Genomic DNA, 15,222 nt, shown 5'->3' with positions numbered 1-15,222 from the left:
GGTGTAAAGTTTTTGTGGATTTTTGCTATTCGCAGGTGGTTGGGGTCCCTATCCCCCCGTGATTCCTGGGGGTTGACTGCAATGGTTTGCTTGAGTAAGTTAATTACCGTATTTGCCAGCGTAAAAGATGCACCCTATCATAAGACGCACCCCTATTTTACTGGGATATTTTGTGGAAAAAACAATTTTAGTGAGCTTCATCAACTACATGAAAGATATTTTAAAGTGATTTTGTAAGGAAAAATGTTTGATTCTGTGCACGAAATGCAATATTGTGAGAGCATACTGGAATAAAGTATGAAATCACAGGTAAATTTACACTCACCTTTAAAGGAAACTAAATCAAATTTACCACAAATAAACAATGTTTATTTGTTACTGCAACTGGCCACCAGGGCGGCGCTATGATTTTGTTTACGTCCACTCATTGCAAATAGCTGACTGGCTAACTGCTGATGTAACCTAAGGAATTTTTTGTAAGTTTGTTATTTATAATAAAATAGTGAAAACAAGCCAAATTCAGTCTGTTATCACAAACTTACGAAAAATTGCTTACAATACGTCGGCAGTTAGCCTGACAGCCATTTGCAATGTGTGGATGTAAACAAAACCATATTGCCACTCTGGTGGCATGTCACGTTAACACATAAATGTTGTTTATTTAGGGTAAATTTCATTTAGTTTCCTTTGAGGTGAGGGTAAATTTGCATATGATTTCATACTTTATTTCAGTAAAACATTTACTGTAATAATTAGGCTTGTCTTTCAATGTTTTATTATTAGCGACAATTTTTGTGCCTACCCAGTATGCTCGCTGTAGGACACGGCAGTTTTTGGTACATTAAAAAAAAAAAAAGTGCGTCTAATATGCCGGCAAATAAGGTATGCTGTGAATCTGATGCAGGTATCATTAACAAACTCCTCTGGTAATGCATTATAGATTTATAACATACTTCTTAGCAACACTGAAAATGTCACAATCTGAGTAGTTCCTTGAACATTTGTTTAATGTGACACCATTCTCTATTTTAGGGAATTCCATAGGTCAGTGGATAGAAAGTCATCCAAATTACTCCCTAAATAAACTTGTTCAGAGAGAAATATTCAACTGAATACATTTTTGACAAAATCTTCCCCTAACTTAACCACATCAAATACTTCGGAAACAAAGTGAGTCTAGTATATCTAAGCCCATGTGAAATTAAATAGCAAAGAAAAGCACTGAACTAGGGAAAGAGAGGATTTTGTCAAGAACAATTAGTACTAATTACAGAGTACACCATAAAGGACAACAGTCAAACTAGGTAGTTCCCCCCTCAGGGTACCCTAAAGAAAGTTTTTAAAAATCAGTACTCACTAATTTTTCAGCTTTGGAGTTTGAAATCATATGCATTTGTGTATAACCTGAGCCATGAACTTCTAAGGGGAGAGCATTATGATACCCTGTTGCTGTTCCAAGTTCATCATCTGAAAATGAGATAAAACTTATATAGTACATTTAGTTATACATAGAACATCTTTGATCATACATGTAGTTCAAAAAATAATTTCTTGCAGCTATTATGTCATGAATTAGCCTTTATATTCATATTCAATTACATATTTGATGTTGAGGTAATGAATGGGAATAATGCACATTGTTACACCTGTCTAGTTCATTACTTTCATATATCTACGAAATAAAATTCATATACAAGTAAACCTTTATAATAAATATTAAGATTTTATGACAAACTATATCACTGAAACACACCCATCAATCACACTGATTTAAAATCATGGTTGCCTTGCTCCTAGACGTGCCAAATCTGAAGTCTTAATGATTTAAGTGGTAACAGAGTAACAAGTGACTGCATGTACACATGGTCCATCAGTTGGTGATGAAATTTTCAACTCTATTGCACTTAAAAGGATGATATAGTGAGAACAGGGGGATGGGAAGCAAGACATTAAGATATGATTAATGACTTGTATACCTTGATTTGTTCATACTGAGCATACATCACCATTTTGGTGAGAGGCTCAGCTTCTTGAATATCCTAGCCAATGTAGTCTGAGGAACTGAGCTGCTGACCACCTTGTGAGTAAAGCAGAAAAATGCATTCCTTCTTTGTAAGTCACTGGTACAGAAAATAAATACTGTAACTAGTTGGTTAGTAAGAGTTCATAAACTTAGAGAAATTGGTCTTGATAATGACAGGGAATGGCACATTCATATGGTTAGGAGGAGGAACAGGAAGAAGTGTTCAGCCTAGAAAATTAAGTCCTAAAAGTATAAAAATACCCTTGCAAAGGCAGTCTAACATTTCCATTGACAGCATTTACTTCTACGTAGAAGCTCCTTACATATGCAATGTATGTAAATGACATTTGGCCTGGTTTGTTTTGTTGTGTTGACATGCATACAGTATTCTGCATTGTACTACTTTGGGTTGGTAGTCAGAAGATTCTACTAGTAAGAGTTAGATCCTTCTGGAAACTTGAGGATAGACCTCTAGAAAGTTCCAGATGATGAGAAGCTATATAAGGCAGCTGTGAGCATGCATTAAAAATATTTATAAGACAAACTTTGTGAAAGATTTTTTCCTAAATGTTGGCAACACACTGAACTGCTTACTTCCACAACAAACAAAATTTCATAAAATATCAAGTATTTCATCTATTTTGCATATCCCTTTCCCTTAAGCCAAAAGCAATTGCAAAAGCTCTCTCTCTCTCTCTCTCTTGCATTTTCATTTTTATTGGTGTTTCATCATTTTATGGAGTGAAAATTATGACAAAAACCAAGAAATAAAAAATGATAGGGGAGAAAGGGGACTATGCATAATGTATCTCTTTGTACTGTGCTTGAGTTATTTTATCACAAGTTAATATATCCTTTCTAAATCTGAAAAACATAAACTCTCTCAAATTTTCTCTAATTTCTCTCTTTTTTCTCTCTCTCTCTCTCTCTTTTTCTTTACTTACATTATTCAATCACAAGTTAATATATCCTTTAATAAAATTGAAAACTGAAAAGGCAATCCACTTAGCATTTCAACTCAGGTACCAGACAAGAGGGGTGGCTGAAGTGAACCATAATGTCAAGGACTTCAGGTTTTGTGTTAGGAAAAACACAAATTACTTTTAAAATTTACTATTTGTTCCTACAAAAATACAAATCTTCATTTTTTACATGAGGATACTTTCTCATTGGTGGGAGGAAATCTGGGAGCTCTCTGAACCAAGTGGTAGGCTTGCCTAACTTGGGATGTCACCTTTCTGATCTGATAGGAGCAAAGAAAGAAACCCAACACCTCTAGCATACTACCCATATGGGTTGTGAAGTTGCTAGACTTCTTGACCATCAAGAAATGGGTTTGTAAACAACTACCTTTCAAAACTGAAAAAACTTGGGTAATCCAGTCCGAGACAATAAAACTGGCTAATGACAGTCAACGTTTGTTTTATGTCTTCTTCTGTTCTTTTCCAAAAAGAGGAGGTGGGAGTTGCCTCCTTACATACAATATACAAAAGTGAAGGATCGGTGCCCAGTCACATAGCTTACCTGCACAACTCATCCATCCAGCTTGGACTCAGCTGAGCCTCTGACTCTCTGACCTATGAGAGAGAAAGGAAAGAGAAAGAGGGAGGGCCAGTCACTCACACTCACTGAATACCTTGGACAAGGCACTACCTGTCCCATTAGGGGGAGTTGGACTAGCTACAAAACCTATTGAGCAGGCCACTACAGAACCCAAGAAAAACATGTCCAAGGATTTGTGGGCAATGTCTCACATGTAAAAGGTGGTGAATATGGTCTGACAAGACCAAACCCACATGAAACACCTATTGTACTGACTGGTTATTCTGAAATGCAAAAGAAAGGGCGATGCCCCTGACCTTGTGAGCTCTTGCCAGCATGTACACTAACCCTTCTCGCTGGAAGAGTCATACACCCACCTGCTCTCATGGAGCCAGAGAGGGATCATGTTCTTGGGCACCTCTTTCTTGGCCCTGCCGGTACCAATGAAAAATTGTCAACACTTAGAACTGAGATGCCAAAAAACTCTTTAGGTAGTACTGCAAAACACTAGGACACAGTAGTATCTAATTTGGATTACCTTCTACAAAGTCCTCTAGAGAGAGGATCAAAAAGGAATCTAACCTGACATCAGCAACTGCCAGTTCTGAGTCTTTGCTGTGAAATCCAGGAAAAATTAAAGTAATGCTAAGCCCCATCCCCCCAAGTGCATAACATTAAAAGATAGGCCATAAAGCTTGCCTATTCTCTTCACTGATGCCAGGTCAAGAAGGAAAAAACTCTTTAATGTCAGAACTGTCTACGGACTCTGTAAGAGGCTTGTACGGGTGACGAGAGAGGCTCCTTAGAACGAAAGTCATGTCTCACTCTGGGGGCCCCGAGTTCCCTGGGAAGACTAGACTGTTCAAACCTTCTCAGGAGCATGGAGATCTCCCACAAGAAGAGGAGATTGACTCCTTTTAGTCTCAGAACTTGGCCTGTGGCAGAACTATAGCTTTAATGGCCAAATCAGAGAGAAGCTTCTCTAGGTGAAGGAAGCTGAGGAATTCTGCTACCTGCTGAAGAGTGGCTCTGTTAGGGGAATACCTCATATATCATACCAACCACAGAAAACAAACTATTTCTCCTGATAGGCAGCCATTGGCTCTTACATAAGTGTCTAAACATCTCCTTTGCTGTACACAGCAAAAAACCTCAAGCTCAAAGGGGATGCTGCATAGTCCACAGGCATGAAAGGCCAGCGACCCACAGTCTGGTGATACCTCACACAACAGAGCCAGCTGATCAGAATACCACTCAGCATGTGGCCATTTTGGTGCCACCTGCATTAGCCTGAGACTCAGAGTTATCAATACCCTGTTGATCACCTTCTGAATCTTACAAAACAGTGGAAAAGTGTACTCGTTGAGGTTGTCCCTTGGGTGTTGTAATGTATCTTCCATGGCTGCCAATGAGTCTGGGACTATTGAGTAGAACACAGTTAACTTCTTGTTGAGCCAAGTGGCAAAAAAGGACTGCATACAGAGTCCCCACACCTTAAAAAATGACTCTACTACACAGGTATGCAAGGATCATTTTCAGTCCCTAGCTAAGCTTGCCTGCCACTACATTCCAAGAACCCAAATGTACTTGGCTGACAGCACTACCCAGTGGGCCACCGCTTACTCATGCACCTGCATTGTCAACTGGGGCAGTGGAAAAAATTAAACCTCCCCACTTGTTGACATATGCCAATACTGTACTGTAGTTCATCAACAACATGGAGTGACCCATCAAATGGTCATAGAACTCCTGCAATGCTAGAAAAATTGTTTTCAACTCCAAGACTGGTGTGGAGGTGCTGGTCATCCTGGTTCCACACACCTCACACCCACAACTCCTCAAGGTGTGCCCCCACTGCTTGTTGATGGATCCATAAACAGAAACATCTCTGGATGGGGAGTGCCAAGAAGCATTCCCATTGTGAGGATCATGCCGTCCCAGCACCAAGCTAGTCCTCTCTCACCTACCGCAAGAAAGGGACCAGACAGAAAGGAGGGTCTGTTACAGAGGACCAGAACACTTTGAGTCTCCACTAAAGGGAGCATAGATGAAAATGTCTATGAGGGACCAGCTTCTCCAAGGACAACACGTGACCTAGAACAACTTGTCACTACCAAGCAGGTTGTTCCTGACAAGACAGAAACTTCTGTACCACCTCCTTGAACTTGCTGATGCAATATTCTTAAGGAGAAACTTTTGCTGGTACTGCATCTTTCAGCATGCCCAAAAATTCTACCATCACTTAGTAGAGTAATATAACTTGTAGTTTATCATGATCCTCAGATCATGACAAAACTTGAGGAGACGGTCCTACAGCAACTGTGAGCATGCGCTTGCTACAACTAGCCAATCGTCAAGATACTCACCAGATGTATCCCTTATGAATGAGCCCAAGCTGAGACCAGCGCAAATACTGGTATGAACACAAGAGGAGCAGTTGGAAGCCCAAAACAAGGTGCCCTGAATTGAAAGACTACTCCTCCAGGGGTAAAGCAGAGCTAATGCTGAGAAAACCTTTGAGTGGGTATTTAGAAATTTGCATACTTCAGGTATATCAAAAGCATGAAGTTGCCCTCTTAGAGCTTTAACACTGCTAGTGCATCCTGAGAGGTGTCAGCAACAGACTATATCTGTTCCACATCCACTGCCTTTACAAAAGGTTTATTAAGCTGCAAATCTGGTGTCTGTCAAAAGAGACGAGGTATTCCAATGTAGTAGGAGCATGCTCTTTGAAAGTGAAAAGGATGGGCTCTATAGTATGATGCCTTGGCCATAAATGTATCCTTGATCTGTCTTGATTGTATTCATTAAGGCAGATCTAATAATAGCCTGCAGAGGACCAAAAGGCAAGTACTAATACATGCTCTCAAATCCTGAGTATCAGGAACACCAACAACGTCCGGCTGCAACTTCGCACATCTGTCTATCAGTGAAAGACAGATAGAAGGAAAACTACCTCAGAATCAGGGTCAATTTGAGAAGGTTGCAACTGCAGTACAATTTGGAAAAAATTTTCACTTCATCATTTTTTAAAAACAAAAAGGATAGACGATTCAATGAACAACAGTCTCAATATGTCAACTGTTCATAGCACAGTATTTACCTCTCGTTATACCTATAGTACATGGTTTTTCTTGATTCACGAAAAGCTGATGACTGGTTTTAGGATGAGTTCCATTGGGTATACTGTTTCTCTCTCTCCATGTTGTGCTAAAGGCCTGGCCACTAAATGGGACACTTTTCTGTTATGTTTTGCATGTTTCTTTGGGCTAAGCATTTCTACAATACTGTCACATAAATATCAAAATACGTAATGTTTATAGCATAAAAAAAAGTAGACATATACTCAAAATCATCACTTCCTTCAAGTTAGTTTTGCCACAACACTATAAACAAAATGAGTGTAAGAGACAATATGAACAGAAAGTGACAGCAAAGACCCTCATTAACCACTTGTGGCATGAAGAGCTTCAACGATAAAGTCTCAATGCTCGCTCAGAGAAGCTAGTCATGCAAAAGTAAAAAAAAAAAAAAAAGATTAAATCTGGAAGAAAACAAAGGACATTCTGATTTATTGTATTTTTCCCATGTTGAGAATAGCCTTGTGGCATTTAAATGTCCAAAAGTTTTCAAAGGTAAGAGGAGCAGAAGGATGCACAGATAGTTTTCTCTTACCCAGCTTGTGTAAGGTAGGCCAACCTCATCCTTGGTTGGGGTGGAGGTGACCAAGAGGGACGTACTAGCCCCAGACAATCTGGAGAGAACGAGCCTGAGAATCCCAATGATAAGAAAAGAGGTACCAATGCAAGGACTGAGGGATCCACTACATATCTGCTGGAAGGCTGTGGGCTACCTAAATCCTCGTCCCACTTAACAGGAAGTGGGGAAGACCGACTGGAGTCGCCCACCTATCTCTTTGACCGTCTGGATGAATCAAGGGAGTGCCTATGGCGCTCTCATGGCGTTGGGTGCCATCGGAATCTGAGTCCGAGTTGAAGACACATTCACAACATGTCTTTCTAACCTCTGCCTGTTGATGGCTAGGATTTTCAGTAGGCTCAACCGAGGGGTGGCAACTTGTGTGTAATTCCACTAGCATACCTTGGATCTCCGATATGTCTTTTCCCCGGGTAGGAGAGCCAGGGAATGAGAGCCGAGTTGGAAGACAAATTACACACATCCAACGACATGCCTTTCCAACGGTAGTCTGTCAAAACCTGGGATTTTGCAACCGGTTTGACTGAGGAGGCAGCAACCCATGGACAGACCTCACCAGCCTCCCTTGCACCTCCGGTATGTCTTCTCCCCAGTACAGGAGAGCGGGACAGGAACCTTTGTCTAGGAGAAGTCTTGCAGGAAAAAAGATCAAGCAAATTTTGGGCCGATTTATACATTGTACAAGACTCACAGTCAGCTGACAAGGGATGGATTAACTTAAAGAGATTATAGTCATGTAAAAAAAATTGAGGATGAAGAAGAGGTTTTGCTAGGATTTGAAAATAAAAGCATAATTGAAGCTAAAGAAAAAGAACTACCTGTACAAAGTTCGAGAGAAAACAATGTATATGAGGAGGTAAATGATGTTGGACAAAAAGCTATATCTACAAGATGGATAGTAACTGAAAAAGTAAAAGGAGGGGAAAGGATATGTAAAGCAAGACTGGTAGCTAGAGGTTTTTGAAGAAGAAATGGCTGAATGGGAAAAGATGCTCCTACATGCAATGCGAAATTTTAAAATTTTGTTTGACAATAGTTAAATTGAAACATTGGACTTGCTATACATTAGATGTAAAATTTGCATATTTACCAGGCGATGAAATACAAAGAGAGGTACATTTAAAACCACCTAGTGAAGATGGTTGGAGTGGATTATGGAAATTGAAGAAAACTGTTTATGGGCTCAAGGATGTAGCAAAGGCGTGATATTGTAAGGTGATGAAAGTGGTGGAGGAGCTTAAAGGTCAGAGAAGTAGATTAGAAACTAATATATACTTTGGAGGAAAGACAATAAACTGAATGGTATTTTATGTACACATGTAGACGATTTTTGTTATGGAGGAATTAAAAGGTTTTTAAAGGAAACAACTGGGAAGTTGAAAGGGAAATTGCAAGTAGGAGAACAAGAAAGTAAAAGTTTTAAGTAATGGTAACACATAGGGAAAACAAAATTTGTCTTAAACATGGCAGTACATACATTCTACAAGACCAGAAGCTAGAAGATTTACGGGTGATAGAGTGTTAGGACAAATGGGGTTAACAGAATATAGATCAGTGGTAGTTATAAATGATTTGTTTAACCAGACCTCTGAACCCTTTCAGGGTTCTTCTCGGGCTGGAATGAAGAAGGAAGGACTCAAGACATGAAAAAGCTTATTAAAATAATGAGAAAAACTAAGAACAATGGGAGAAGTGATAATAAGTGAGTTAGAAGAAGAAAAGATTTATTGGGAAGCCTATGCATATGCTTCATTTGGGAATACTGAAGATGATCATACACAATTGGATTATGTGATATCCTTGACAGGTGGTAAGAGGAGAAGTCCTGTATGGTGGGAATCCAGAAAATCCAGAAGAGTAGGAAAATCCACCATTGAACCAGAAGCCCTGAGTGTGGGGGAGGCCATAGAAGGATTGGTATACATATTTCAAACATTTGTGGGAAGATATAGTAGAGAGAGAGAAAATTAGAGGCATCGGTTAAAACTGATAGTAAAACACTAATGACTGCAAATAAATCAAGTACAGTACAGAGTAAGTAGTAAGAGATTAAAAATTTATATTGCAGCAATGAGAGAAACAATATAATCTGGAGAAACAACGGTGAGATGGAAAAAAGGAAAGCACTGAATAGCTGATGTATTGACTAAGCAGGAGTTCCAGGGGAAAATATCAGAAATTACATAGAGGGTAGAGAATTGGAGAAGAATGGGATTAGGATAAGCAGTTGTAGGGGAGGGAGGAGGAGATAAGTGTGATTATCTGTCAGTTTTATACATTTAATTATTATTCTTTTATTATTATTTTCTGGGTTAATGAAGTATATGCATCATGCATTTGACAAATGTATACAAAGTACACAGTTAATTTCATTAGATGTTTTTAAAGCAGTCCGCTTCTACGTCTGAAATGGCGTAACGGTTGTTGTTGTGATGTCATAAGACGCCAAGAAGATGGGAGTCAGGAGAATAGTGGGGTGGAGGGAAGTGACCGTAAGCATTGATGGCGTAAGGTTGAGAGCCCTCTCGTTTGTGGTTTGTTGGTCGGTTTGCAAATCTATCTTTTGTTTGTTGTGGTTGTGAGCTAGATTGGAAAAGAAGTGCAACGGAAACAGGTGTGCAGAGTTTATTCACAAAAGACCCATTACAGGTAAAGTAGGTGAGTGCATGGAATCATGGAATCACCAAAAAGCTGCACTCTAATACTTCTCAGTTTAATCCCTAGTTGGGGTACCTGTTTTTAATAAGCCTTTTCCAGAGGTTGCTAACATTCAGTGAACAGCTCATTTCATAATTTATTTTGCAGATGTTTTATGGATGGAGGCCCTTCCTGACTCCAACCCTCTCTACTTACATGACATGCAATACTATAAATACTAAACCCAGGGGCAGGTCTATTCCCCGAGGCAAATCCCTCCCACATATGCACACACATTCATTTGCATTTTTTACATAAAGAATAATTCCTCAAGGCTTCATGGACCAACTCCTTCAAAATCACCTGGGCTTTCCTCACAGCCACCCATCCCCCTCCATCACTTGTTTTTTTCTCAAGTTCAGTGAGTGCTATTGAATGAATTAGTCAACCTGGTGCTTATCCTGAAAATCCAGGTATTACTGGTGGACATTTTAGTCATCCCCCTGGTGTTTTCCCCATCCCTGGTGAATACTGAAGTTTGGTCTAGGCACCCTGATGCTCATCCTTACAATCCAGGAATTGCTGATGGCCAAACTAACACCCTGGTTCTCTTCCTAAAACTCTGGTGAGTTCTGATGTGAAATGAGAACTCGCCTAAAAGTTTAGTGAGTGTTAGTGGTTGACCTAGACAGCCTGGTGCACCCTCCAATATCCAGGGAGTGCTGCTAGCTAATCTAATAGCCTTGGTATTCTCCCATAAACTACTGTGTGTTGATGTCCAATCTAATCTCCCACATGATTCCCTCAAAACTCTTGGAAATGTTTATGGCCCAACTAGTCACCCTGATGGTCCAAATAAAAGTCTAGGTAGTGCCATTTTTCAAAATAGTGGCCCTGGAGCTTACCTTGACATGTCTTCCCCTAAGAACTTATATACAGTACCAATAAAAATAACCCAATGCTCATTAAGATGATGAAACATAAGTTCTACTGTTTTGTATAAATTTTCACACCAATTCCAGTTTGGTTTTATTAAGGGGTACTATTGTTTGTATAGATACCAATTCAAATGTTTTTTCTTGAGTACAATTTTAGTATTTTACTGCCCCTTCCATAACACTGTCTACTAAGCCTATCCTTCATATACAATCCAGTGTTTCATTTTGTGTTTCTTCTTTAGAAGAGGTGGCTTATGAAGAAATTGTGGGTCATGATGGTCTATCTGAATTCCTCAAAACCTTCCGCCTGGATAGATAGGCCAATCACCTGCTACTCTATCAATCAGCTCTGAGTTTCCTGAAGGGTCTGTGTGATTCTCAGGCAGCAAATGCTGTGCAGTTTCTTCTGTCTGACATCTTTCTCTTTGCCTCAATTCCTATTGGATCATGGTGGAAAGATCCATTCCTTGCCTACTTGGAGTGAGGAGAGTGAGGGATGAGGTTTGAGGTTTTGTCCCTAAATTTTCCTCTGAAAAAGTTGGTGTTGGGTCCATTATCTCTGTCAACTGTTTTTTACACATTCCTTATTTTCTGTCTGATAATTTCCTAAGTTTTAAAATTACTGACTCATAATCCTCAGTAATGGCACTGACTCTTTTTCTAATTATTGAAAGAGCTCTTCTAATTGTCTCCTCCTTTGCTGGAGTTTGCTGGAGAATGTCCTTTATTTTGGTTGACATTGGCAATGTCTGACTGAGATGATTCTGATTGTATCCAATCGCTAAGGTGATTTTCAGCCCCTCTATAGCTTTTCAATAATTGTTTATAAAAAAAATTCCAGCTTTTCAATATTCTGTATATAGCAAAGGACTTTCTCTCCATACCCTTTTTGTTGACTTTCCTTTGCCAATGAGCTATATCTTTGCTCAGAGGAACCTTACGCTTGTTTTGGTCCTCTTTCCAAATTCTTTCTAGGTCCCCAAGTCAAGTCTCTTATCTTTGCTTTCACTTTTAGAACTTCTTTTCAGGTTCCATTTAATGTTGTCCTTTTTGTGAATAGTTTGGAACTGATTATAAAGGCTTTTGGAACTAATTTTGAAAGCACTTTATATGTACCACATAATTTGCGTTGTCATACCATCGTACATGCTGCGTTCTACATACCACATAATTCCCCAGGTATCATAGCATTATACATGCAGCACATCGTTTATCAAAAGTCAGTAAGCCTGTAGAAGTTCTACAAGCAAAAGTAACAACAAACATCTGAGTTAAGTATGCTGTGCTCAACATTTTATGTTGCTGAACATAATGAGTCACTGATTACAGGTGAGAATTACAGAATAAACAATGAAAACAAAAGCTTGGTGTGTTCCATATTACATGGCAGACCACTGCATGGCATACTGCACGTTCGTAATACACCACAGGTTGTATAAGCTACAATCAAGAAAATATGCAGTCAATGTCATGGACCATGAGCTTAAGGGCTTTTGGAGCAAACTGCCTATTTCAGAAGAGACCATTGTGTAGTGCGCTGCACTTTTTGTTGTCAACAAGATACACATTTGGTGCACTGCTTATTACTGATGAGACAGATGTATGGCAAGCTGCATGCTGGGTAAGCAGGAATTCATCTTTCTCACTCACACCAGACAGTTGAATCTTAACCCTTAAACGCCAACTGGGCGTATCGTATCGTCGACTAAAACTGTCTGTTGGGTGGCGAGTGGGCGTGCCGTCGTCGACTACAAAAAATTTCAACCTTGGTCAACTTTGACTCGACGAAATGGTCGAAAAATGCAATTGTAAGCTAAAACTCTTACATTCTAGTAATATTCAATCATTTACCTTCATTTTGCAACAAATTGAAGTCTCTAGCACAATATTTCGATTTATGGTGAATTTTTGAATTAAACTTCTTTACATCCACGCGGTAACTCGGCCGAACATCTCAGAAATTCTTTTGTCACGTTGTCGTAACGTTTGCAACGTTTTATATTCGTCATTACATAAAGTTTTATATATGAAGATGTGCGCAATTTCATGTAGAATACAACAAAAAATAACTCATGGTTGTAGCTTTTACCAGTTTTGAAATATTTTCATATAAATCACGATAAATAGAAAAAATTCTACCTTCGGTCAACTTTAACTCAACGAAATGGTCGAAAACTGCAATTGTAGCTAAAACACTTACAGTCTAGTAATATTCAATCAATTACCTTCATTTTTCAACAAAGGGAAGTCTCTAGCACAATATTTCGAGTAATGGTGAATTTTTTAAAAACTTTTTTTTTACGTCCGCGCGTTACGAATTCATGCATCATTTTGTGATAATATTTTCTCTGTTGCTTTGATAGTTTTACAATTTGTTATATACCAAAATCATCGCAATTTAGTGTACAATACAAAGAAAAAAAATAACTCGTTAGCTTTAACTGTTTTGCTCACAGCGTGATTTGTATACAATATATGAAATTTTTTTTTTTGGTGCTGTCATATATTTCAATATTTATATATGATAATGATATTTTTCATTTCTGATGGTTGCATACTAAACTTCAGGTAATGAAAAAAAAAGGAGCCAAAAATTGAACTCATAATCTTAAAAACTAAGCGTGCTGTGATTTTTTGAAAAAAACATTTTTTCCGCTTCAGTGCTAACTCCCGAACGCCGCCGGCATACGACAGACACTTTTGTAAATAGAGGCTCAGCGTTTAAGGGTTAACATGAGCCATGAAAAATAGTTCATGCAGCACTACTCCAAGAATCCTCACATCCACAGTGACCATGAGGTACAGTATACGCCGATGAGAGAAATACTCCAATTGAGCATCCTTTACAAATGACAAGGAAAGGATCCAATAAACAGCAGCTGACACGATGCCGAATGCACATATGCCGAAGTCAATAGGCTGAAGCCAAGAAGTCGACGGACAGGAAGAAGAAAGGACTTTATGTCGAACGGCCAGGAAATCGAACTAATGGGAAGCCGAACTGACCGGAAGCCAAATGGACAAGATGCTGAATATATAAGTACTTGAAAGGAGTAGGATAGATAATTAAAACCATTGTTTCCAACTTTCTTTCTCCAAAGATATAGGATACTTCCTTTCACAAAATATTATTGAAAACAATGAAAGTCATAAAATAATAATGAAGTGAAATTAATTATAAGTAATAAAACATAATGTAATAAATATTATATATATATATATATATATATATATATATATATATATATATATATATATATATATATATATATATATATATATATATATATATATATATATATACACAGGCAGTCCCCGGTTTTGACGGGGTTCCTTTCTGACATGCCTTGAAGCTGAAAATCGTCGTAAACCGGAAAAATCGTCGAAAATTGTAATAAAACCTTACTTTTAATCCTTTGAGTATCCTTTGGGTATCTTGAAAATGACATAACCTGCATTTTTATCGAGTCTTTCATGAAAACCCTCCAAAATTTTACCATTCTACTGTTTTGAAGCTAGAGAGAGAGAGAGAGAGAGAGAGAGAGAGAGAGAGAGAGAGACTGCCTCACCATATCTACCAGAAAAGACTTGGAATTCTACAGAACTACATTGCTCTCCCATTTTACTTTAAGTATCATCCTACATCAAATATAGCTTAAATTATTATCCTGTTACTACTGTATTAAGCTTTGAAATTATATTAATATCTTTTCAAAGTCATCTTAAACACTAATACCCTTTTCCAGTCAGAGAGAGAGAGAGAGAGAGAGAGAGAGAGAATGAATTACCACTACGACTTACATTCAGCCATTCTTGTGCTGGCATGAGAGAGAGAGAGAGAGAGAGAGAGAGAGAGAGAGAGAGAGAGAGAGAGTTTATCTCTTTAATCTCTTGAGGAATGTTAATCCATTTCTCTTTACTGCGGCTGACAACAAAAATTGTTTTTTTCTTTGCTTTCCAAAGATGTAGACTACCACTACTTTTACCAAGCACTTTTAAAGCACCATGAACACACACACACACGCACGCACACAGTGTGCATAGGTAAAGAGACTCAAATTAGCAGTATCTTTTCCTGTGAGAGTGAAGGGCTGAACTTAGTATCGATTTAAAATATATCTATCCATTTCTCATTCTACCTTTTGGAGAGAGAGAGAGAGAGAGAGAGAGATCTTCTGCCCTTAGTCTGATTTGAAAATGCATAAATGTTGTAATTTCAGTATGCTGTATTATTATTATTTAATCTTATTAATATTTGAAAATTAGTCTTATTAGGTAAGTCATTTATATATCATACAAATGTAGTTAGTCATCATCTCCCACAAATTTGTTAGAAAAATGTTATGCAGTCATTCTCTCTCTCAC

At 38.4% G+C, this 15,222-nt stretch overlaps 1 protein-coding gene across 3 annotated transcripts in view; it reads right to left on the bottom strand.

Moving 5' to 3' along the window:
- LOC136843254 (uncharacterized) overlaps nt 1-15,222 on the bottom strand; it is a 189,127-nt gene that overhangs the window by 44,098 nt on the left and 129,807 nt on the right. For all 3 annotated transcript variants that reach the window (XM_067111374.1, XM_067111375.1, XM_067111376.1), the window contains exon 9: nt 1,358-1,467. In XM_067111374.1, the coding sequence (XP_066967475.1) occupies nt 1,358-1,467 (110 nt within the window). The remainder of the gene's footprint in view (nt 1-1,357; nt 1,468-15,222) is intronic.

This window comes from Macrobrachium rosenbergii, chromosome 11 (assembly GCF_040412425.1).
Source record: "Macrobrachium rosenbergii isolate ZJJX-2024 chromosome 11, ASM4041242v1, whole genome shotgun sequence".
In the NCBI taxonomy this organism is placed as follows: domain Eukaryota; kingdom Metazoa; phylum Arthropoda; class Malacostraca; order Decapoda; family Palaemonidae; genus Macrobrachium; species Macrobrachium rosenbergii.
Note: the sequence above shows the minus strand (reverse complement) of the source record. Positions and strands in the feature narration are given on the sequence as shown.